We start from the raw sequence: 22,414 nt of genomic DNA, 5'->3' as shown, positions 1-22,414 counted from the left end.
AGGAAGGGGATTCTAGGTTTAAAAAACACTATTTCTTTTTTTTTTTTTTTTTTTTTAAGAGGGAGTCTTGCTCTGTCACCCAGGCTGGAGTGCTGTGGTGCAATCTCGGCTCACTCTAACATCCGCCTCCCAGGTTCCAGTGATTCTCCTGCCTCGGCCTCCCGAGTAGCTGAGATTACAGGCGTGTGCCACCACGCTCAGCTAATTTTTGTATGTTAGTAGAGACAGGGTTTCACCATATTGGCCAGGCTGGTCTCCAATTCCTGACCTCAGGTGATCCACCTGCCTCGGCCTCCCGAAGTGCTGGGATTACAGGCCTGAGTCACTGTGCCTGGCCTGACATGATTTATTTTCAACTTTCTCTTCCTACTGCCCGGATAACATTATTGAGGTTGATCATGTTATACCTTTCCAGACAGTAATTGTAATTCTGTGGGCTTTCAAAAACAATGCTGAGTTCTTTCTCCTTCAATTACCTTCAAGCCTTTCAGCAATATTATTGCCTGAAAATGTCATTTTCTTTTGGTTTTTTTTTGTTTTTTTGGTTTTTTTTTTTTTTGAGACGGAGTCTCGCTCTGTCGCCCAGGCTGGAGTGCAGTGGCCAGATCTCAGCTCACTGCAAGCTCTGCCTCCCGGGTTTACGCCATTCTCCTACCTTAGCCTCCCGAGTAGCTGGGACTACAGGTGCCCGCCACCTCGCCCGGCTAGTTTTTTGTATTTTTAGTAGAGACGAGGTTTCACCGTGTTAGCCAGGATGGTCTCGATCTCCTGACCTCGTGATCCGCCTGTCTCGGCCTCCCAAAGTGCTGGGATTACAGGCTTGAGCCACCGCGCCCGGCCACGAAAATGTCATTTTCTTAAGTTCATAACATTAATAAATCTTCAGCATCTTTTTTCTATTTTAGAAAAATATATAAAAATGTAAACCCACAAGAGAAAGAAAACCCTCAATAATACACAAAAAAAGAAAGAAAAAAGAAAAAAGAATCTGCAATCATGCCACTATTTTAACATATATTTAATGAGCCATGTGTGAGACACTGCCATACATGGAGTTGGAGGTGGGGATGGATATCAGCCCCTGCCCCAAGGATCTCTGGTCTCAAGGTACTCATTTGTACCTGAGATACAACATAAAATAAGTAACTGGAATGTGATAGGACACTTCCAAAAAATAAAACAGCATGCCACTATTAAGAATTACAATAAATAGTCCGGGCGTGGTGGCTCACACCTGTAATCCCAGCACTTTGGGAGGCCGAGGTGGGCAGATCACGAGGTCAGGAGATCGAGACAATCCTGGCTAACATGGTGAAACCCCATCTCTACTAAAAATACAAAAATTAGCCCAACGTGGTGACACATGCCCGTAGTCCCAGCTACTCGGGAGGCTGAGGCAGGAGAATTGCTTGAACCCAGGAGGCAGAGATTGCAGTGAGCCGGGATCGCACCACTGCACTCCAGCCTGGGCGACAGAGCGAGACTCCATCTCCAAAAAAAAAAAAAAAAAAAATTACAATAAATATGTTTATTGACATGAAAAGCTACTTATAGGACATTAAGTTAAGTTAAAAAGCAGGTTATAAAGTACACATACATTATGATCCTAACTTGATTTTACTAAATTATATATGTATAAAATACATGTATATGCCTATGAAAGTTTACAAATCAAAATGCAAATGCTATCATCAATTATGTCTGCGTGGTGAGATTGTTTTTTCTCTCCTTTTTTTATTATCTGCATTTTCCAATTTTGTCCATCTAATTTAAAAGGCATTAAAATGCAGTATGATATTGCAATGATTAAGTATCAGAAAGCTGGAGAAAGTAAATACTAAAGTGTTTGGGAGGGTCAGAATAGGCTTCCCGGTAAAAATTAGAGGAAGACATGAAAGCACAGCATATTCCAAACTTTACAATTGCATCTACATCACTTAAGGTGAAAAAGAAACAACCATAAAAGGACTTTGGAACTACAAAAAGATACAAGACAAATTGGTTTGAAGCACGGAAGTAAAAGTTGCCTATAAAATCCAGGTAAATACCTGATACTGGCACACAGATTGGAGCAGAGAAAGAGGAAACCGAGGTGCCAAAGGAACAAGTAAGTCCATTGAAACGTCCTTGCTTATCTCTCCTCCAAATCAATGGGCACAAAGTGGGGCTGGTCTACCTGTGTGGGTTCTATTCTCTAGATTGGAGGGATGAAGACAAGTTCTTGACTCTATGGTGAGGCCAGTTGAAAAATGAGGAAAAATAAAACCATGAATGAAACAAGAAAGAAACAAAACAGAAGAAGAACGAAAAAGTAAGTTGATTGCTATACAAGAGATAAAACGGACTCCAAAAAGAAAAAAAAAGGCTAATGCTGGCCGGGCATGGTGGCTCACACCTGTAATCCCAACACTTTGGGAGGCCGAGGCAGGAGGATCACCTGAGGTCAGGAGTTCGAGACCAGCCTGGCCAACATGGTGAAACCCCATCTCCACTAAAAATACAAAAATTAGCTGGGCGTAGTGGCAGGTGCCTGTAATCCCAGCTACTCAGGAGGCTGAGACAGAATCACATGAACCTGGGAGGCGGAGGTTGCAGTGAGCTGAGATCGCTCCATTACACTCCAGCCTGGGTGACAAGAGTGAAACTCTGTCCAAACAAACAAACAAACAAACAAATAAATAAAAAACTAATGCCAAGAAAGGTGAATAGTGAATAGTAGGTTTAACTGTATGCCATTCCATGAACATAGACCAAAAAGGACGAGGCCATGCCCCACTGGGTGCTTCATGATTATGTGGCTACCACAGGACAACACAGAACACAGAAGAAATACTGGAGCCCTTGGTTTTATAACACATTTTAATTAAGGTGCTTCCTTCTGACAAGAAAACAATTAAAATTAAAATAGGTGGGGAAAAAACATTCATTTTCACCAGGTTAGCATTTTGGGAAAGGTGATAAAAGTATATATCTGTGGATGTACCGGGTGATTTTGCGGAAATGATTCAGTTTCATGTTTTGCTTTATGCTATAAAGTACTCTTGAAAATAATAATCATCTTCACTCTGTCAAAAGTGAAGTTAGCATGAAAATGAGGTAGAAAGAAACTATAAAAAAGTAAAATTTTTCCCATTTTATTTGAAATAATATAATCACAGAGCAAATTGGTGAGGTTTTCTCTAATTGCTTTAGTCTTGTACTTCTGATCTCATCAGAGTTCCAATATTTTTATGTGTTCCTTGTTCTTAAAAATTGCAGTTGTTCTAATTTTTATTTTAAAAGAAGGACAAATGGTGGTAAATATTTTATTAATTGTCAAGAGAACAATCCCACTAAGATAATAGGTGGAATCTATAAAAGGAGTCTATTTATTAGTTTCCTTTCTCATGTATCATTTATAGAATTGTCTTCATTTCAATTGAATAATTAAAGAATCAGAATTGGCTGGCTCTGTCTTTAATTCTTTTCATAAAACCAGAACTTGACCCAGTAAAAATGTATTCTGAGACTAGTCCTAATAAGTATAGGCCTAGCCATGATAATCTGGGTTCTATATGAAACTTATAGATCTTAGTCCAGAAACTAAATAGCAGATATGAAAGGAGAAACTGTGGATAAATAAATGAAAAGTATTGAGTTTTCCTCATAAAATTTCTCGAGACAAAAAAAAGCAATGATCAACAGCAAAGGAGAATGTAATGAAATCATATACATGCAGAAACGTGGACAATTCTTTAACTGTATGCTTTTTAAAACCTCAAAAAAATTCTTGTTCTGGCTAATTACTGTACTCTGAGTACCCATCTCCTATATCCTTGCTCTTGACATTGACCCTGTTCAATTCCTTGTATAAAATTTCCTTATGGCCACATCCACTGCCTTAAACAAGATAGAATACCTTGGGACCTAGTAATAAAACAATAGTTTCCTTTTTGAGCTCTTGCCATGTGCCAGGCACTATTCCAACAGTTTTGCATAAATTAGGATAACTTGATCTTTAGACTAGCCTCTTTAGGTACCTTCTGTCATTTTACAGTTGAGACATAGGAACTAACAGGGATTTCATTAAGAAACTTGTTTAAAGCCCCAGACTTAGTGAAGTAGCAGACTGAAGATTGGAAAAGAGGGCTTGAGTAATATTTGGCCATAGAAACCAGATCCATAGTATGTATAACCTCACATTCTCAAATGCTATTGAGAGTTACGTGGTGTTACTCTAAGAGTCACAGCTATGGACTTGTTTCTTTTTCCTTGTTTAAAATAAACCTTTGTGGGCTAAAATGTGTTTCCTTCTTTTTTTTTTTTTTTTTTTTAGACGGAGACTCTCTCTGTCGCCCAGGGTGGAGTGCAGTGGCACTATCTCGGCTCACTGTAAGCTCCATCTCCCGGGTTCATGCCATTCTCTTGCCTCAGCGTCCCAAGTAGCTTGAACTACAGGCGACCACCACCAGGCCTGGCTAATTTTATTTATTTATTTATTTATTTATTTATTTATTTTTGGATTTTTAGTAGAGATGGAGTTTCACAGTTAGCCAGGATGGTCTCGATCTCCTGACCTCGTGATCAACCCGCCTTGGCCTCCTAAAGTGCTGGATGTGTTTCCATTTTGGAAAAAAAAAAAAATCCCTTTGTCATCAGATATTTCAGAAAGGTGTTTTCTCCCTTTTCATTGAGTTTTCAACCATTTTCAGTTGCATCTAGCATCGGAGAGTAAGGGTTATGAGTGCAGGTTCTGGATTAAATCCTCTCATTGTGAAATGGGGATATTAGTAGAGTACCTACCTCATGGGGTTCTGTAAAGGGTACAGAGATAATGTATCTCATGCACTTAACATAGCGATAACAGAGCCAACCCCTGTGGTTGGAATAGGCACAGTCCTACATACTTTGCCCAGAATAACTCTTTAATACTCAAACTGACTCTCTAAGGAAGGTAGTCTTTTTAGCTCTATTTTGCAGACAGAAAACAAAGGCAAAGAGAGGTTAACGAACTTGCCGAAGACACAAAGTTGGGGTTAGATCCCAAGTTCATCTTCCTAAACATGACACTATACAGACCCTACTGTGCCTACAATAAGTCTTTAATAAAGGTTAGCTCTCTACACACCTCGCCTAAAGCTTGCTAAAGAGAATCCTTACTAACTTAATTACTCAGTCACTAAGAAGTTAATCTGGTTTATAAACTCCTCTCCATGGCATCAAAGACAGAAGTTTTGTTGTTGGGCAGTTGCAGGAGCAGAGTCAATACCCTGTCACCAAGGCTGGCCTGGAAAACAAGCTGCAAATGTCCAGAGTGATGCTGTATGGATGACTGGGGGTGGAGGGGGATTCTGAACCAACAGCCAAGAATCCCATTTTCAAGTCCTAACTCTGCCACACGTTTTCTATGTAACCTTGAGCATGTCACTTAACTTGACTCAGCTTCAATTTCTCATCTGTAAATGAAGGGGAATGAGACAGGATAAATGGAAAGGGTCTTTCCTACCCTAAAATTTCTGGATTCCATGAGCACAGGGTCTGAATATGTGTCCCTGTTAGATACCAGTGAAACACTGTACCAATAGGTTATTCATAGTATTCATACTTCATACCAAGAATGAGACATTCATCACTCTAACTTTCTTGATACTCATAAGTACACGAAAAATTATTTGAGAAGACCTCAAAAAAAGGAATCTAAGGCTAATGACAAATTTTTTAAGTGTCATAATTTTTTTTCAAGAATTAATAGTCATTGTTGTCCATATCCAGTTGTATTGGCTTATTTCCAACAAAATTTCCCTTGGCTACATGGGGCCTGAGATGCTCTAAGCTTTCAGAAGGACAGAAATGAGTAAGAGCATTTTTCCTAAAGAACAGGAGAATCATCTTAAATGGACATATGTGAACCATCTAGTTTCCCAATTACTGGCAAATAATTTTAATCTTGGACTGCCCTCTTTGCCATACAAGTATTACTTGGCCCCTGTATTAGTTTTCTATTTCTTGATATAACAAACTACCATAAACACAGTGGCCTAAAACAATATATTATTTTATCTGACAGTTGTGTAGGTCAGAAGTGCCATACCAGCTCACTAGACTAAGGTCAAGGTGTCAGTAGAGTCAGGTTCCTTCCTGGAGACTCTAGGAAGAATCTGTTTCCTTGTTTCATCCAGCTTCTAGAGGTGACCCACATTCCTTGATTCATGGACGCCTTCCTCCATCTTCACAATCAGCAGCATAGCATCTCTCTAATGAGAGATGGGTCCGGGATGAAACTGTTCCACCTCAGATCATCAGGCATTAGAGTCTCATAAGGAGCATGCAACCTAGATCCCCAGCATGTGCAGTTCACAGCAGGGTTCACGCTGCTATGAGAATCCAATGCCGTGCTGATCTGATAGGAGGCAGAGCACAGGCAGTAATTCTTGCCCGCTGCTTACCTCATGTAGTGTGGCCAGATTTCCAACAGACCACGGACGGGTACCAGTCCTTGGCCTGGGGGTTGGGGATTTATGAGAATCATGTTTCTATCAGATGTTATGGACCATTATCTGTCACTTGCTCTCTCCATTATCATAGATAATTGACATTTGATATTTGGTAAGATTTTCTTTAGTTTCTTTTCTGGATAAACGTATCACTTTGGTATGTTTTGTGATACTTAGGACATCATGGTGTCATCCAAGCCAACAAGCCATGCTGGAGTATATGAAACCACACCCAACCCTTACTACCCACCAAGCAGCTTTACGGCTCCTGGATCTCAACAGCCTCCGGGTTCAATCAACTTAGAAAACCAAGCTCAGGGTGCTCAGAGTGCTCAGCCCTACTTCATCACATCTCCAGGAACCTCTGCTGTCAGTCAACCAGGTCAAGGAAATACACAAATGATAAATTCAAGCGTGGGAAGAGCAGTAATAAACTTTAAAGAAGAAGCAAAGGTACTAGGGGTAAGTCTACTTACTACTAGAATTTTAAACTCACATTTGCAAGGTCTTCTTATAAGTTATAGGAGAAGAGAATATCATCCAATTGCTAAAAAGTTTTGAATGTTATTCTGAAACTATCCCTTTTAGACAGAAATATTTAGTCTGCCTATAGACTTTCCCTTGAGTTCATTTCATTTTAGATCAAGCAAAAATATAACAGGAGACAGAGGAGCCTCCCTAGCTGGAGGATTTGGTAATATTGACATGACGGAAACTCTACTACATCTAGCTTGATCTCATTTCTTCAAAGGACTTTTTGGACAATCTCAATCTCGTCTCCAGATTGGTTACAAGTCAGGTATTTGCATAAAGGTGAATTTACATAAAAATGAACATTGATGGCTGCCTCCAGAAAAGGAAACTACAAATGGGCAGTCTGGGAAAGGCTGAGTGTGAAAGAATTGGGGGACGTTCCATCTGTTGTGCCTCTCTCGCCAATATCCTTAGAGATGCTACAGCGTAACTGTCACCTTATTTCTACAAAGGAGACTCTGAACTGACCACCTTGTTTCTGTAGGCATTGTAAAAACAAAAATGCCTTATTTGTAAGAAAATTCCACCTGCCTAGGTAGAATTGTTACTCCCTTCGCTGTGCTTTCCAAATACCTCATTCATCCCGCTAGTACAATTCCACCAAACTATATTAAGTCTCTCCCTGTGAATAGCTTGAAATTCTCTGCTGGAGCATTCCGTAAATGAATGCTCATTATGTGCCAGAAAATCTTCTAGTCATCTTACTACCTATTTCAAGTTGTGATGTTTTAGGGAAGTAAAAATGAGCCTAAGTTCTCTTGCAGCAGCCTATTTACTAAGCTGTGGAGGTGGCCCTTCTGATCCTCCTCCTCCCAGATAGAGGAAATTCCCCACTTCTAATAAGCCAATGGGACAAACCCCCCATACAGCCAACCCCACATAGGTGCTTGGAATATATCACCGAGTACAAAGCAGGTGCAATCTCTGCCTTTACAGAACTTTTGCCCTAGTGGGGGAAATCAGACTGTAAACATAAGAAGGAAGTAAAGTACTTAGTGTATTAGAAGGTGTCGAATGATATGGACAAAACAAAGAAGTGTAAAAGGGCTAAAAAGTACCAGACAGTGAGGAGGCAGCAATTTCAAGGCGGTCAGAATGGGCTTTCCTTAGAACATGACATTTGAGCAAAAACCTGAAGTTAGGAGTGAGCCCTGCAGATATCAGGGAAAGTGAAAACAACCAGTGTAAAAGTCTTTAGATGAAAATATCTGTGATGTATTTGAAAAACAGGGAGAAGGCCAATAAAATAGAACAGAATGAGGGAGGGAGGGAGCAGTTGTCAGGAGGGCAGAGGAGTGGCAGAGGCCACAGCTGGTGAGGCCTGCAGAGCAGAAGGCTTTGGCTTTGACTAAGTGGATGACGAACCACTGAATCACGCTGCCTGGCACCAAAAAGGCGTGTGATAAAAATACTTTAAAAGACTATGAAGTTTTGTTTAAAGCTCCAGTTGGCAGAAGCTACTTCCTCTCTCTGAAGATTGTTATTTCTATACCATCAGCAGGCCCCAGGCATCACGACAGTGCAGGGGCCACAGGTGGCAGGACGTGGCACACCTGTACCAGTCAACTCAGACCTTAAAGTGCTTCTGTGTCCACAAATGCAGACAAATTGTATGTCCAAATTTTTAAGTGTGTCCTATAGGCAATTTTCATCAGTAAATGGTACAGCCAGGGCTGTAGGAGGAGAAATGAGGGCCAGTACAAATCCAGATCTAACTGTCCCTCATCAAGGTGACAGCAAGGATGAGGATGGGAAGTTTGTGGCCAGATGGCTAAATTGCTGCTCTAAAGAAGAGTTGTAAAAACCAAATATAAAGTCTAATACAGGAGTTCTTTAAGTGAGATAGGCTAAAGGAGGCCCATCATGCCTCTGAAACTATATGCAAAAGTATGGTATGTGTGTGTATGGAGGTGCAAGAATAATTTTTTAGGGAGAAAGGTTCACGGTTTTTATCAAAGTCTCAAGAAACTGTTAGCATTGTTTATAAAACTGGGTTTTTTTATTTTAATTCAATTTACTTGTGTTCAGTAGCTTTTTATTGAATAAATACAGCAGTCTTTGTATTTGCAGTCTTCCTGGATAGATAAGGTGTAAACATGGGGAAAAATAAATGACAAATCTACAGTCAACTTTTGGACCAATCTAGAAATGGTTATTCCTCAGAAATCTATCTTTATTTACAGTGAAGGAAGGTTCAATAAGAGGTACAAGGAGCTAAAAGATGCATACCTTACTTTTAGTAATATATGATTGGTAAGAAGAATGGTAAGAAAATGATTGCACACCTGCAACTTTTTAAAAGAGAACAATATCAATGAATACAAAATCAAGTAACAAGGTGTGTTTTATGTCATGAGATGCAACAGAAATTTAGAAAAAAAGAAAAAAGATTAATTTGGTGTAATCAAGAGGGCTTCATGGAAAAGGTAGAGCAGAGCTGAGCATGGGGGAAGACAGTACTGAATAGTTCAGACAGGCTCAGCAGTCAATGTGCTGCGGTAAATTCCCAGATCTGCCCCTCAGGAATTGCGTGACCTTGGATACAAGGTCTCACATGTCTTTATGTCTCTGGGACTCAATCCAATTGTGGGAGGACTACATGAAACAATAAATGTAAAGTGTTCAGAACATGACTAAGCACATAATTCATGCCTTATAAATGGTTTTATTTTCACCAGTCCCTTTACCCGTAACTGGGATGACCCAAGCAGAGAACTGATTCATCTGAAAAAGCAACTACTGACATCACAGTTAAAGTATTTTTTTTCTAATAGTCTTTCAGAAGCCTTCAGAGATGCTAACGCATGATTAAGCAGCTGTACTTTCTGAAGAATTCTTCCTGGGCCACCCCAATAAGTCTCCCCAAATACCTCAAAACAAGGCGCTTCACTAAGGGCCCTGCACTCCAGTTATTCTAGTGTATGTCAGAATCTTCATGGCCCACCTCCTGCTTCGGATGCATGCCTGAATGACAACCATGGATCTCAGCAAAATTGACAATCAATAAGCAGGGGCAGCAATGACAGTAATGTTTCACACGTCTGAAAGTGAAGAAGTAATTTTAAAATGGTTGTTTTCTTTTTTCAGGTAATCCAGATCATGGTTGGATTGATGCACCTTGGTTTTGGAATTATTTTGTGTCTAATAGTAATCCCTTATGGAAGAGTACTCGGTTTTGCCTCTGCTGTTATTAGTGGATACCCATTCTGGGGTGGCCTTTCTGTGAGTAGATTGCTAGAACACCACTCCTTCTTGGTTTATAAAGTATTGATATCTCCAGCCAATTCACAACTCATTTCTTGATAAAGCCCTACATCTGAGGGCTGGAGAATTTAGAAAAATTAACAGCTCTGAATGAGCATAAAAAAATCAGGAACTTGTTTACCATTTTAAATAGGAGCTTATTCCATTCTTTAAAATGTAATCATGTAACCAGCAAGCCAAAGTTTTGGTTTCCTACTACATTTGAGATGGAAATGTATGTATTGGGTGGAGAGAGAGAGAGAAAAAAAAAAAGGTGATTGAAAACATGATTAAAAATATGCAAGTAAGTCAGGCATAGTGGTATGTGATTGTAGTCCCAGCTACTTGGGAGGCTGAGGCCGGGGAATTGCTTGAGTTCAAGAGATTGAGGCCAGCCTGAGCAATATAGTGAGACCCAATCTCCAAAAAAATTTTTTTAATTAAAAAAATGCAATTGATTATGAGAAGGGATGGAGCGTAAGCCTCAGAACAAGGAAAGCTTAGACATTATGAGTTCCTCATGGGCCAGAAATTAAGGAGAAAATAAAAAAGAAGTCAAGGACATACATGCCTGAGAGTTACCCAGAAAATTTAGAAGTGCAAGAGAAAATTTTGAGAAGGAAGCTAGATGAACGTAAATAGACCAACCTTTTGTATAAAGAGAAACTCCCAAGCACAACCAGTTAACCCATTTCTCAACTAAATTTGTCCATTTCCACAGTTCATTATCTCAGGCTCTCTCTCTGTGTCAGCATCCAAGGAGCTTTCCTCTTGTCTGGTAAGTTAGACTGTTTCTGCTTTTTGAACCCCTTTAAAGATTAGCTTAACATATTGGGGAGGAAAATTGAAAAGCTGGATTTGGGAAATGCAAAAGAGAGCACCTTTCCCAAAAAAAATCTATTGGTTGCCTCATGGTCTGAGCGCTGGGGTAGGAGAGTGGTCCACACAGTCTGCCACTAAGAAATGGCAGAGTTCCACATCCTGACTCTTGAACTGACAAGGGTGAGAAGTAGTAAAGATCAGGGTGGTTTAAGCTTTAGTCTGAAAGCTCCCTGGTTTAGTCAGGTCACACTCGATTATGGGAAGTCCAAAGGAGAATCCAGGAGCCAGGAAATACCTACTAGCCACATCAGTTACCAAGTCTCTACTGTTAATTTGCCACTTCTCAGCTCTGTCTTGTATTTTTATTTTCATATTTTTGCGTCTTTCCTACTCTTACTCAAGATTGGGTGTGTGTTTTACAATTCTTTAAATTGCCATTAAATGAATCTAGCCTGTTCCGTAAGAAGAGTTTATAAAAATGATCAGTAAGATGGGACCTTGAGTTCTGTTGGTCACAGCGCCCCACCTATTGCAATTTCCCGGTCTACTATTGAACTAGGAAAAAGAAAGTGATTTACCAAGAATTAGAGTCAACTAGAGCAGAGGTGGTGTCAAAATTATATGTAATCCAGCACAAGAGGGAAGAATAGGGAAAGAGGAACACAGGATTGTGTAGTTCATGCTCTTCCAGACAAAACAAGAATAAAATAATTTCGTAGTCCAAAAACAAAATAAAGCACCCTTTCTCTGCATCCTTTAAGGATCCTTCCCTCTAATTGAGATTGTCCAAGCATAGATTCCATCCTCTTAGAGGAGACAGCCACTGACACTTACCTAAGACAATTTTTCCAAGAGCTTTCAGAGACCATCAGGAGGCTCTAAGGCATGCTGCAGTACAAGCACATTCTAAAGAACTCAACTACGCCACCCCTAGCAAGTCAGCAGCAGATCTGCTTTCACAATTATTCTTCTGCATGTTAAAATCCTATTGTAGAAACTGGGGAAAGATTTGTAGTCACCCATACACCTCTGCCCACAAAAGCTTGAAGAGTTTCTCCTTCTAAATTTGGGGGTGCATATTTAGTCCCTAGAGAGACTTAGGGTTTTCATTAATTCCTAAATTTTTCAGCAAACATGTTGTGTCTAAATACTTTGCCATCTATAAAAATCAGATGCTATCATACCACCTCATACAAAAGCTGTAAGAGTTAAGTGAGATAATTTAAATAATTTAACACAGTGTCTGCCACAGAAAAATGCTCATTAGAAGTTTTTTCATTTTTTATAAAGAAAATATAGTTGTTATTGTGCATGAGGCTTTTAGTAAAAACAATAGATGAGTGCCTGCTTTATATGATTTACATTTTTCTACAGCTTTTTAGAAGTACCCTACCTCTAGGCTGCATATAGAATAATGTTTATGGTAATTACCCAGAAGGGCAGAAAATAGAATAATTTCAACTTGAAAATTTGTTTTGAAAGTTCAAAAATTAAGAACCATGAAATTTGATTGATTCTTATTTCATTTAACTTCAGTGATCCTGTATATAATTGATTTTTGCCTGCCATCTCCACTAGGTGAAAGGCAGCCTGGGAATGAACATTGTTAGTTCTATCTTTGCCTTCATTGGAGTGATTCTGCTGGTGGTGGATATGTGCATCCATGGGCCTTACCAATGGGTCGTAAGTATCCCATAATCCACCATGTGCTTGCTCTCTTTTCAGTCCTGTAAAGTGGGTCTATGTTTTATCTCTTAATACCGTACACCAGCTCTAATGGAAATTTTTTTTTTCTATTCTAGCCCCACCCCTAGTCATATGATCTCTAGGACTATAGAATAAAGTGAGAGGGTTACCTCTACAGATAGACGGAGGCTTAAAGGACATCCTTTATTGGCCCATCTCACTGTCAATCAAATGAACAATGGGGAAGGGTTTCTAAAATTGTCCAAAAATTATTTTCCCAACATTTGAAATTCTATATAAATAAGGTAGTCAAGCTATTGAGTGTTTTTTGTTAAACTTCAGAGTAAAGTATGAAGTGAGAGGTAAAAGACAGGGATAAGACATCCGATTTTTACAGAGAAACCCAAGGAATGAAGCAATTGCAAAATGAAGCACATGCCTCTGAATGTGCTCAAAACAGAATCACACATTCATTAGCCTTATACAGCCAAGCATGGACTCCGACCTTAGGAGGAAATGGGTGGCCCAAGGGCAGGAATGCTTACCATCTATAAGGAATGGAGGAACATGGTATAAAATGAGGTTGGACTGGAAGCTTTCATTCTACCTCAATGGCCACGTTAAGAAGTTTGGTTTTCATTCTGTGAGCAATGGAAAACCACAGAAGAGTAGTTTTATATGTTTTGTTTTATTTTATGTTGGGGTTGGTTTTGCTTTTGCTTTTCAGTTTACAAAAAGCAGAGTTTATTAAATTACTGTGGGATATATATATCTTAAGAAAGACACAGAATGACTTCCTTATATATCTAGAACATATTAACATTAAGACAATATCACAATATTTTGAACAAATAAACATAATAACATTTCCCTTATCAGTTCACTCAGTACTGTGTAAGTAATTCTGTTCCACTGGATCTCAGAGTGGCAGGCTTATGAAGCCATCTGCTTCTCAACTAAAGGGTTCTGAAATCCTGACTCCAACCATTGGTATAATCTGAAAGTTGTCTAAGCACTCCCATCAGATGCCTGTCCCCTAGAGTATGTTCTTTGAAGTGTCAATAGTTGGAATTGCTGGCACACTCCTTTTCCACCAAGTTCTGAGACAATCCTTTGTTAAAAACGTAGAAGAGTTTTAGGCCGGGAATTTGAATGATCACTTTTGTGCTTGCAAAGGACAACACTGTTTGCAGCGTAAGGAAAAGCTTATATAAGAAGGTGTATTCGGTTGTTTTCACACTGCTGATAAAGAAACACCAAAGACTGGGAAGAAAAAGGGGTTTAATGAGCTTAGAGTTCCATACGGCTGGGGAGGCCTCACAATCATGGCAGAAGGCAAGGAGGAGCAAATCATGTCTTATATGGATGGGGGCAGGCAAAAAAAATAGAGCTTGTGCAGGGATCACAAAACCATCGGATCTCATGACACCCATTCACTATCACAAGAATAGCATGGGAAAGACTCGCCCTCATAATTCAATCATCTCCCACCAGGTTCCTCCCACAACAAGTGGGAATTATGGGAGCTACAAGATGAGATTTGGGTGGGGACACAGAGCCAAACCATATCAGGAGGCAAAAAAAGATGAGAAAGCTTCTTGGTAAATAAGGCAGAGTGAAGCAGGAACAAAATTCATCTTCCAAAATACCAAACAAAAGAACAAAAAGTATTCAAAAAAACAGCTTTCAAACTGGCATCCAAGTAGAGAAAAGAATCATTCTGATGCTACTCAAAGTAGCTGAAAAAAAGCACAGCTTTTAGACCTCACTCTTGTTTCCCTAGAAACAAAACTAAGGAAAAAAGGGAAGCCAAAAAAATTACTGAGAAGTCTCACTAACACTCTTGAGTCTGTAGTTGAGAAGGCTGGGGTGGAGAGCAGTCAATTCTGTGAAAGGATAAAGCAAATCCTGTATGGTACAAGACCATGGGTAGTACCCAGGACCTCAGGAGACAGAAGAAAGAGCAACACCTTCCCATACCCTGCATGGTACCCTGCTACCAGCAGGGAATGAGCAGAAATGCACAGGAATAAACCTCCAGTCAAGGAGCAGGCCTCCGTACTAAGCATTTAGCAGGCTCTCAGAAGACAGAAAAAGCGAAGTCCATGTTCACTAGCAAGAACTGTGCTCAGGGCCAGCTAAGCTATATCTCTCCCTGCAACAGCTATATGTTCACATTTAGAAACATGGATATGAAACAACAGCTAGGGCTCATGTTGTAATGGAAGCAAGGAAGACAAATGGGACCCAAATAAACAGAAGTGTGAATGAAGGAAAATTCACTACACTGTATCTGATCAAGTAGAAGGCCTGTATAGAGTTCAAGTGAGCTTAACACTTTTACTTAAAATCGAAATAACATGATTCCATTCTTACAGAATGATGCTCCTCTCTCTTGGTCTCTGTTTTTTCCTCTCTCACGGCATCTTTCCACACATCCATTCTTCTGCCTTTTCCCTGTACACACAGTGCTAGGATAACAGCCATCAAACATTAGTTTTGGTTATTTCTAAGCAGTGGCATTTTGAATGATCTATTGGTTTCTATATTGCTTGACTTTTTTAACATTTTTATTAAAAAAGCAATGAGGCCGTCACAAAGGAGAAAAAAAACTACCTTCTTTCTAATATTTCTAAACAAAATAGCCTACTTACCAAAAGGAAAGACTTCTGGTATTTTAAAGAAAATTCAAAATAACTTCACACTCCTCTGAAACAAGCATTCGATGATACTGGAAGAATAAGCATGGAGCAAGTTGAGTATAAGCAATAGCACATTTGATGAGTCAATAATTTTTGAAGCCCATGTGAGGCCCTCCTGATTAGCCAAAATTTCACTATCTATTTGTGATTTCAGCCTTCCAGACAAGGCATTTCAGCCATGCTGATGATCTTCTCCCTCTTGGAGGTCTGCACAGCTTGTGTCACAGCTTATTTTGCCAACCAAGCAGACACCACGACCAACATGGTGAGTTGTGTCTCTTCTTTGTAAAATAATCTGAAGATGCCCTGGAGAAATACAGACTTGTGTCTGCTAAATCCTACTATGGGCTTACCAGAATGCTCTTTGTCCTTCACTCTGATGGTACCAGGAGAAATTGCATAGGATTGTAGTAACCTTATTGCTGGTTTTTATTCATTTTTTCCAGCCTGTCCTGGTTATTCCAAATACGTATGAAGACAACCCTGTGACACCAGCGTCTTCTTCAGCGCCTCCCAGATGCAACAACTACTCTAACTAATGTCCCTAGACATTAAAAGAAAAAGGGGGATCAGTCTAATCTCATGGGGAAAAACTGCTTGCAAAAAGTTCTTAAGAAGATGTCTTTTATTGTCCACAATGATTTCTAGTCTTTAAGAACTGTGTTTGAGATTTGTTTTCAGGTTGGTCGCTAATGACGGCTGTATCTCCCTTCACTCTCTTCCTACATTACCACTACTACATGCTGGCAAAGGTGAAGGATTGGAGGACTGAAAAATGATTCCGCAACTCTCTTAAAGTTAGAAATGTTTCTGTTCATATTACTTTTTCCTTAATAAAATGTCATTAGAAACAAAAGCCTTTTTCAGTGTGTTTAAAAAATTGATTTGATATTGGTTGTAGAGCAGTAGATCTGACCTATACTCCAAGAAGATTGATAAACCTTCTTTGATGATGATTTTTCTAGGTGTCCAGTCACTGGAGTTCCCTAACTCATCTCCTCCTCGTCTTTTTGTTCAGAAAGCAAATGTCCAATTGCCCTTGTTGGAGGTCACATTATTCTATACACTAATATCATCAAACATCTTGCCTCCTGAGTATCTACAAAATTTTGCTATTTACAGAGTATTTTCATGTACGTTAAACTAGCCTGCAATGGGACAACAGTAGGACAGGGTTGCTGCACTGAGGGGTTTTCATTTGAGTTTGGCTTTTTGTTTTTGGATTGTGGGCACATTTATAAGCCAATTAGAACAATCAAGGTAAGAAAGAAGGGATGAAAGACAGTGTAAGTTTCAAGAAATCAAAAGCACGGATGGATAACATCACCTAAGTCATGAAGAAGGGCAGTTTCTCTACAAAATAGAAAGGTATCATTATCACAGATACCCACAGATTTGCAATAGTGGCAGTGAGGATCTGATGTGATGGCTCATGTCATCCCTGTCAAAGCAGTAGTGACGTCATGCCCAAGGTAGGGGCATAGGTAGAGTCAGAATACTGAGCAGAATGGTAACATGGGAAAAGTCATGGAACTGGAGAATAAAGTGGTCAGAGAAATAGGATTGCCAAGCTGTATGGAGGGCACATCTGAGGATGTGGTAACAAACTCAGAGTATGAACAAATTGCTCCTGCAAGGTCCTGCTGCTAGATCCAGGCAAACTATGGATCCAGGAAACTCTCTATTTGATTTTATCCAGGGTTAAGGTTTTGCTAGAGGAGATGACAAAATAGCAGAAGGGCAAGAAAGCTTAGGACATTGTAAAAAATACTATTTAAATGATGGACTGTGGAATCTAAACTGGATAAGGAAGGAATAATAGTAATAATAAAAGCAACAATAAAGAAAAAAGACAGATTGATCATAAATGGAGAAATCTGCCTTTTCTCCAGGAGCTGTTGTGACAATAAAATGAGATAATGTTATATAAATATGGTTTGAAAATAGCAAAATATTGTTCCTTTTTGAAATCTTTATATTATTAAAGAAGAGGAGACAAATAAATACAAAAAGACTAGGCAGATAAATCAAAATCAGGGAAGAGGCAGATGAGAAGAATAGAATTTTTGCATCTGGGAAAACAGGTGTATTATGTCAGGTGAGAGTCACATAATTTCAACGTCCTTGGCCTGCCTGGGTCCCAGCTATTCAGAAACTTGGGTGATTAAAAATGCTGTGTCCTTCACCATGAAGCTCAACAGCTCAGCAAAAGTGAAGACATAGATTTCCTGGTCTGAGGGTTTGGAAAATAAAAGGCGCCCCCAAAATGTGGGGAGGATGGTATATTGCATATCTATACATGTAAAATAAGCAAATATAAAAGTAACTTACTTTAGGGAACAGAAGCATTTCCAGCAAAGTTCATTTTTTAAATTTCTATCAAATATATTCTATTTTTCAATTTGCTTTAATAATAGTAATAATAACAGCATATATTTAGCCCATTCTTTGTACCACTCACATTCCAAGCACTGTTTCAATGCTCACAACAACCACCTGTGAGGCAGATACTACTATTAGGATCCTATTCAGATGAAAAAACTTTGGCAGACAGGTTAAAAATCTTGTCCTAAGATACGTAGCTAGCAAATGGTGAAGCATGGATTTGAATCCAGGCAGCATGACTCCCAGGTCCGCACAGTTGCCCTAACCATTATTCTCACTATTCTTATAGTCTTGGATAGAATCAGACATTTGTAATGCCAAAACAAACAGAAATGTTTCTCTACAGTAAGCCTGTAATAAATTTGGAAGAAATTGCCTTATTCGCTGATAGGAGAGAGGAGATTTAGTGGTATAAAAATACAGTTGACACTTAAACAACATGAGTTTGAACTGCGTGGCTCCACTTATGTACATGTTTTTTCAATGTGGGAAAAGTCATGGAAATGGAGAATAAACTGATCAGAGAAACATAGGATTACCAAGCTATACCGAGGGTATGTTTGAGGGGGTTTTAGCAAATTTATGCTATGAACAAATTTCTCCAGCTGGGCCTGTGATCTGAGACCCTAGAAGGTGACTGGAATAGAAATACTATATTACAACATAGAGGTCACGTGCCTGCTGTGGTATTATTTAAAGCCCTTATGGTATTTTCATTCTGGAAAATCTTTTTTAAATGTTCATTTTTTTCATTCATTTGCTTAAAAAGAAGTATTACACTACAACTTGGTGATGAAAACTTTGCTATTCCATAAAATTTAGGCTTTACATATTTTTTTCATGTAGGGTAATATAAAATGAAATGGAGTAAGATTTATCTACATGTCAGTGAACACATGCTTTTTTCATGCACAATTAATACTGGATTTGCATACAAAGACTTTGCCTATGAAATATAACTTAAGCTACACACACACATACACATTACACACACATCTCAAGTACTTTCTATATTTAGTCTCTTCCTTCCTCAGAAGAGCACAGATCATTATTAGATCTCTAGGGCTCTAGGATGTCTTCTAATTCTAGATTCTAAGGCTTTAGAGAAGGTCGATTATTCATCATGAAACACATGGACTCAAGAATGATCTTTCAAGTATCTATAAATGTTTATCTTAGATAAACATGTGTCATTGATTCATGCCTGGCCCAAACAACATTTCTGAAAGCTCTCTTTCCCAGAACATGTTTGCATTTGTCACAACCCTCTAATAATCCATCACAATTTTCCCACAGAGCACATGCTGGCTAAACCTACCCTGAGTTTGGACAACTGGGGGTGGGGTGCAGAGTCCCTAGGCATCTATTTGCAGTGGTGATTTGCATCAAGGAAAATATGCCACCGAAATTTTGAGTTCAGGTATCTGATGCTCGAGCTGAAAGATCAGAGTCCAGTTGCCCACCTCACCTAGGTGACCAGGTCTAATCCCCATGGAGAAAGGGCTGTGCTCCACATTTGTGCATGGACTATACCCAGGCTCCTCCTCTGTAAGGAAGACTGAAGAACATACTAGGCTGTTTGAATACCTCCAGGGCTCTGGTGCTTTGGGAGCCCTGGGAGACAGCACCTGTGGTAAGGCAGCCTTCTCTCAGAGAAGCTGCAGCAAGGTGGGAGAAGACTACAATGTATCTGGAAAGTGGCTGTCCCATGCACTCAGCAACAGCTCAGAGGCCTGTTGGAGAATAAATGTGAAAATTCTGGGGACTCCCAGAAATGCTCTGGAAATGGGGATTTGCAAATAACTGGGATCATTCTTCAACGCATGAGGGTGGAAACCAGGCCAACTGGGCCATAAGGCTAATACGTCCTGCTAATTCCCACAGGCTGGAGAGGCCTTGGATATCAGGGTTTTCCTAAAACTTGCTGATTTCTGCCTTTTTCTCTTCATTTTGCATTTAAAACAAACCAAGCAAATTTATAATTTGTAACTGTTCTCTCTTTTCGCCGAGCTCTCCACCTCTCCCTCAGTTCCCTGGTTTCACTCTTAAAAACAAATCACTGTTACTAAATTCTAGCACTACTAGCAGTGCTCAACGGGCTTCATTCAATCTCTTTCTCCACACACACATCCCAGGGGTCTCTATTTTGCTTAAGTCTCATGCACAATTTCACTTTATATTTCACAACTCCTCCTACTCTCCCAAGTATTTGGCAACGCTCAAGGATATGGTATGGACTTTTAGGCCAAATGTCATTTCATATATTCATACAATGCTACAATGTGTACTTCAAGACCCTAATTTTACAGATGAGAAATGAATTCAAAGAGTAGAGGAGGGGAGTACACACAGCCAGAACTGGAGCTGGAAACTATCCCTAGACCTTATGATTTCTTCAACAATATTCTTTATGCAGTTCCATGACAGTTACAACACAGAGCTCTTTCTGAAGGAGGCTTAGAGCGAGAAAAGTGGGTAGGAGGAGGGGCTACAAATTCTGGAGCTAGACTTACACTGCTGGAGTTAGAATCTCAACTCGAACATTTATAAGCTGTGCGACTCTTTACTTTGCCAAACCTTAGCACACTCATCTGTTAAAATGAACATAACAGTGGTATGTACATCACTGGCATGTGGTGAAGTTTAATTAAAATAAGCAATATAAGGCACTTAACATATTGCCTCAACATAGTAAATGCAAGGAAAAAAAAGCAAGATAAGTTTAAGCCATTAATTAGCATTTTACTAAAGAATATTATATAAGTGATATAGTAAACATATGAAAACTGAAATCTACTATATACATGTATGTGTACCTGCATATATATATATCTATATACATATAGATTACACTTTACAGAAATATACATATGTATGGATATTGCATTTCTACAATGAATTCAATTGTTTAGTTTCCTCAGTTTGCATAGATTTCCATTTTACTTGACTAGAACACCCTAGTATAAATAAATAAAATTCCTCAAAGAAATCTGGACAAGTTATTTTATCAGGGCTCACAGCCAACAGGGTCCTTGTAATAATCTCCAACAATGGTTTTAACATTATATAGGTATTGTGGTTCCAGCACATTTTCACTAATGTCTTTTGTATATTGGGAACCAATTCAAGAGAAATTAACAACATGATACACATGGAGAAATAAAAGTCATATTGGATGTCAAACCATGATTGATTGATTGCCTCTTCATTGCTGAAGAATAGTTTTTAACAACCAACAGATAAAAAATTAAAGTGAATTCTGAATTTCCAAATCCAGTTTATAGGTACTGAGAAGATCAATGTTGCTTTTACTGATCTGTGATAGTAGCAGAAAAAATAAGATGTGCCGAGGAACCATGCCTGTCTCATAGTTTGGCTCATTCTTCTATTTTTGCCTATGTTTACACTGAATGCACATTTTGTTCCCAGTCCAAAACACTGATCAAATCCATGATAATTTCCAGAGACTATTGGCCAAATCTTAAATGAAGAACTATATCACTTCTCTCACAAATAATGGCAGCAAGTTACAATGGGGGTCCATCTCATCAGAACTGGCTCTTTCTACTATGGATTCTAAAAAATTCATAACCCTGGGCTTGAAGACACAGTTCCTCTTTCTACAGCAAAGAGAATGCTTAATATTATCAGAGCCCTCTCTGCTCATAGAGAAGAAACTCACAAAAAAATAATAATGCCAGAAAATCAAGTGGTATGTTACTTAAGAATAAAACTATTACCTTCAACGACATACTGACCAATACAAAATGTAAAGACTTTAAAAGAGCCTGGTTTTTCTTTTTCTTTGATTTGAGGGGACTTTGGAGTCTCAATGTAAGGAAGCTAGCTGTGAGACTAAAAATAAAGTTGCTCAGCTTACAGTTGATTTTTCAGGCAATAAAAGATCTCGATGGCTTTCAGACACACTCATGATTTAGCTTTTGCAAATAAAGATGTTGGAAGCACAGAAAATTTCTTTATGAAAGAAAAATCTGTCTTGTTTTCTCCATGTTTTACACACTGCCTATCATTGACTAAAAATTTACATTACAAGCTGGAATTTTAACTTTTCCACAATGTCAATTTAATTTTTCCATGAATAAATGAGAAATGGCATTGAGTAGCTGTTCTCCAGGTACTTTAAACGCCTCAGTAAGTCATGATAGCTGCCTAAGAGGATGGTCTGTACTCCTCATCTAAAGGACCTCTTCATAAACACTGTGTTAACTACTGTCTACACTTCAGATAGAAAACTGGCACCATGTATTACCCAAAAGGTAAACCCACCTCAGCAAGTGGATCAAACAGTCCTTCCGGTGCCTTGGTAAGTATTACTCTCGTCACTAATTTCCTTCTTCGGTTATTTATGTTTAAATAAAAAAAAAGTGAGCCATTGATTCCGCCATTTCACTCGAAAGTGCACCTTCAAAGTGCACTTGTGGTCAAAATTTTTCTTTGAAAACAGAAAAGGTGAACGGCGGACTTTTTCCCGGTGATCCTGGTCACTGTGCAGCAGGCGTGTGTATAAGAAATGCACCAATATGGGCAATCTCAAAACAGAGGTTTGCA

The 22,414-nt window shown here is 39.1% G+C and overlaps 1 protein-coding gene across 2 annotated transcripts; it reads left to right on the top strand.

The window, feature by feature from the left end:
- Positions 1–6,656: 6,656 nt before the first annotated feature.
- Positions 6,657–16,316, top strand: MS4A12 (membrane spanning 4-domains A12). Of its 2 annotated transcripts, XM_050757019.1 has the most exons (6): positions 6,657–6,935; positions 10,095–10,229; positions 10,972–11,028; positions 12,651–12,755; positions 15,615–15,725; positions 15,907–16,316. In XM_050757019.1, the coding sequence occupies exons 1-6, from the start codon at positions 6,657–6,659 to the stop codon at positions 15,997–15,999; spliced, it is 780 nt and encodes a 259-aa protein (XP_050612976.1). In that variant the 3' UTR covers positions 16,000–16,316. The 2 variants fall into 2 exon arrangements, with proteins under 2 accessions (XP_050612976.1, XP_050612977.1); XM_050757020.1 differs by lacking the exon at positions 10,095–10,229.
- Positions 16,317–22,414: the final 6,098 nt, after the last annotated feature.

The sequence above is a fragment of the Macaca thibetana genome, chromosome 14, assembly GCF_024542745.1.
Source record: "Macaca thibetana thibetana isolate TM-01 chromosome 14, ASM2454274v1, whole genome shotgun sequence".
NCBI classification, from domain to species: Eukaryota; Metazoa; Chordata; class Mammalia; order Primates; family Cercopithecidae; genus Macaca; species Macaca thibetana.
This window is presented reverse-complemented; position numbering and strand designations above follow the sequence as displayed.

Bases quoted from the DNA above. Each gene is read 5' to 3' on its own strand.
- MS4A12 (XM_050757019.1), top strand. From the start codon at position 6,657: ATGGTGTCATCCAAGCCAACAAGCCATGCTGGAGTATATGAAACCACA. The intron at 6,936-10,094 runs GTAAGTCTACTT...TTCTTTTTTCAG, and splicing joins AAGAAGCAAAGGTACTAGGG to GTAATCCAGATCATGGTTGG. The intron at 11,029-12,650 runs GTAAGTTAGACT...CATCTCCACTAG, and splicing joins AGGAGCTTTCCTCTTGTCTG to GTGAAAGGCAGCCTGGGAAT.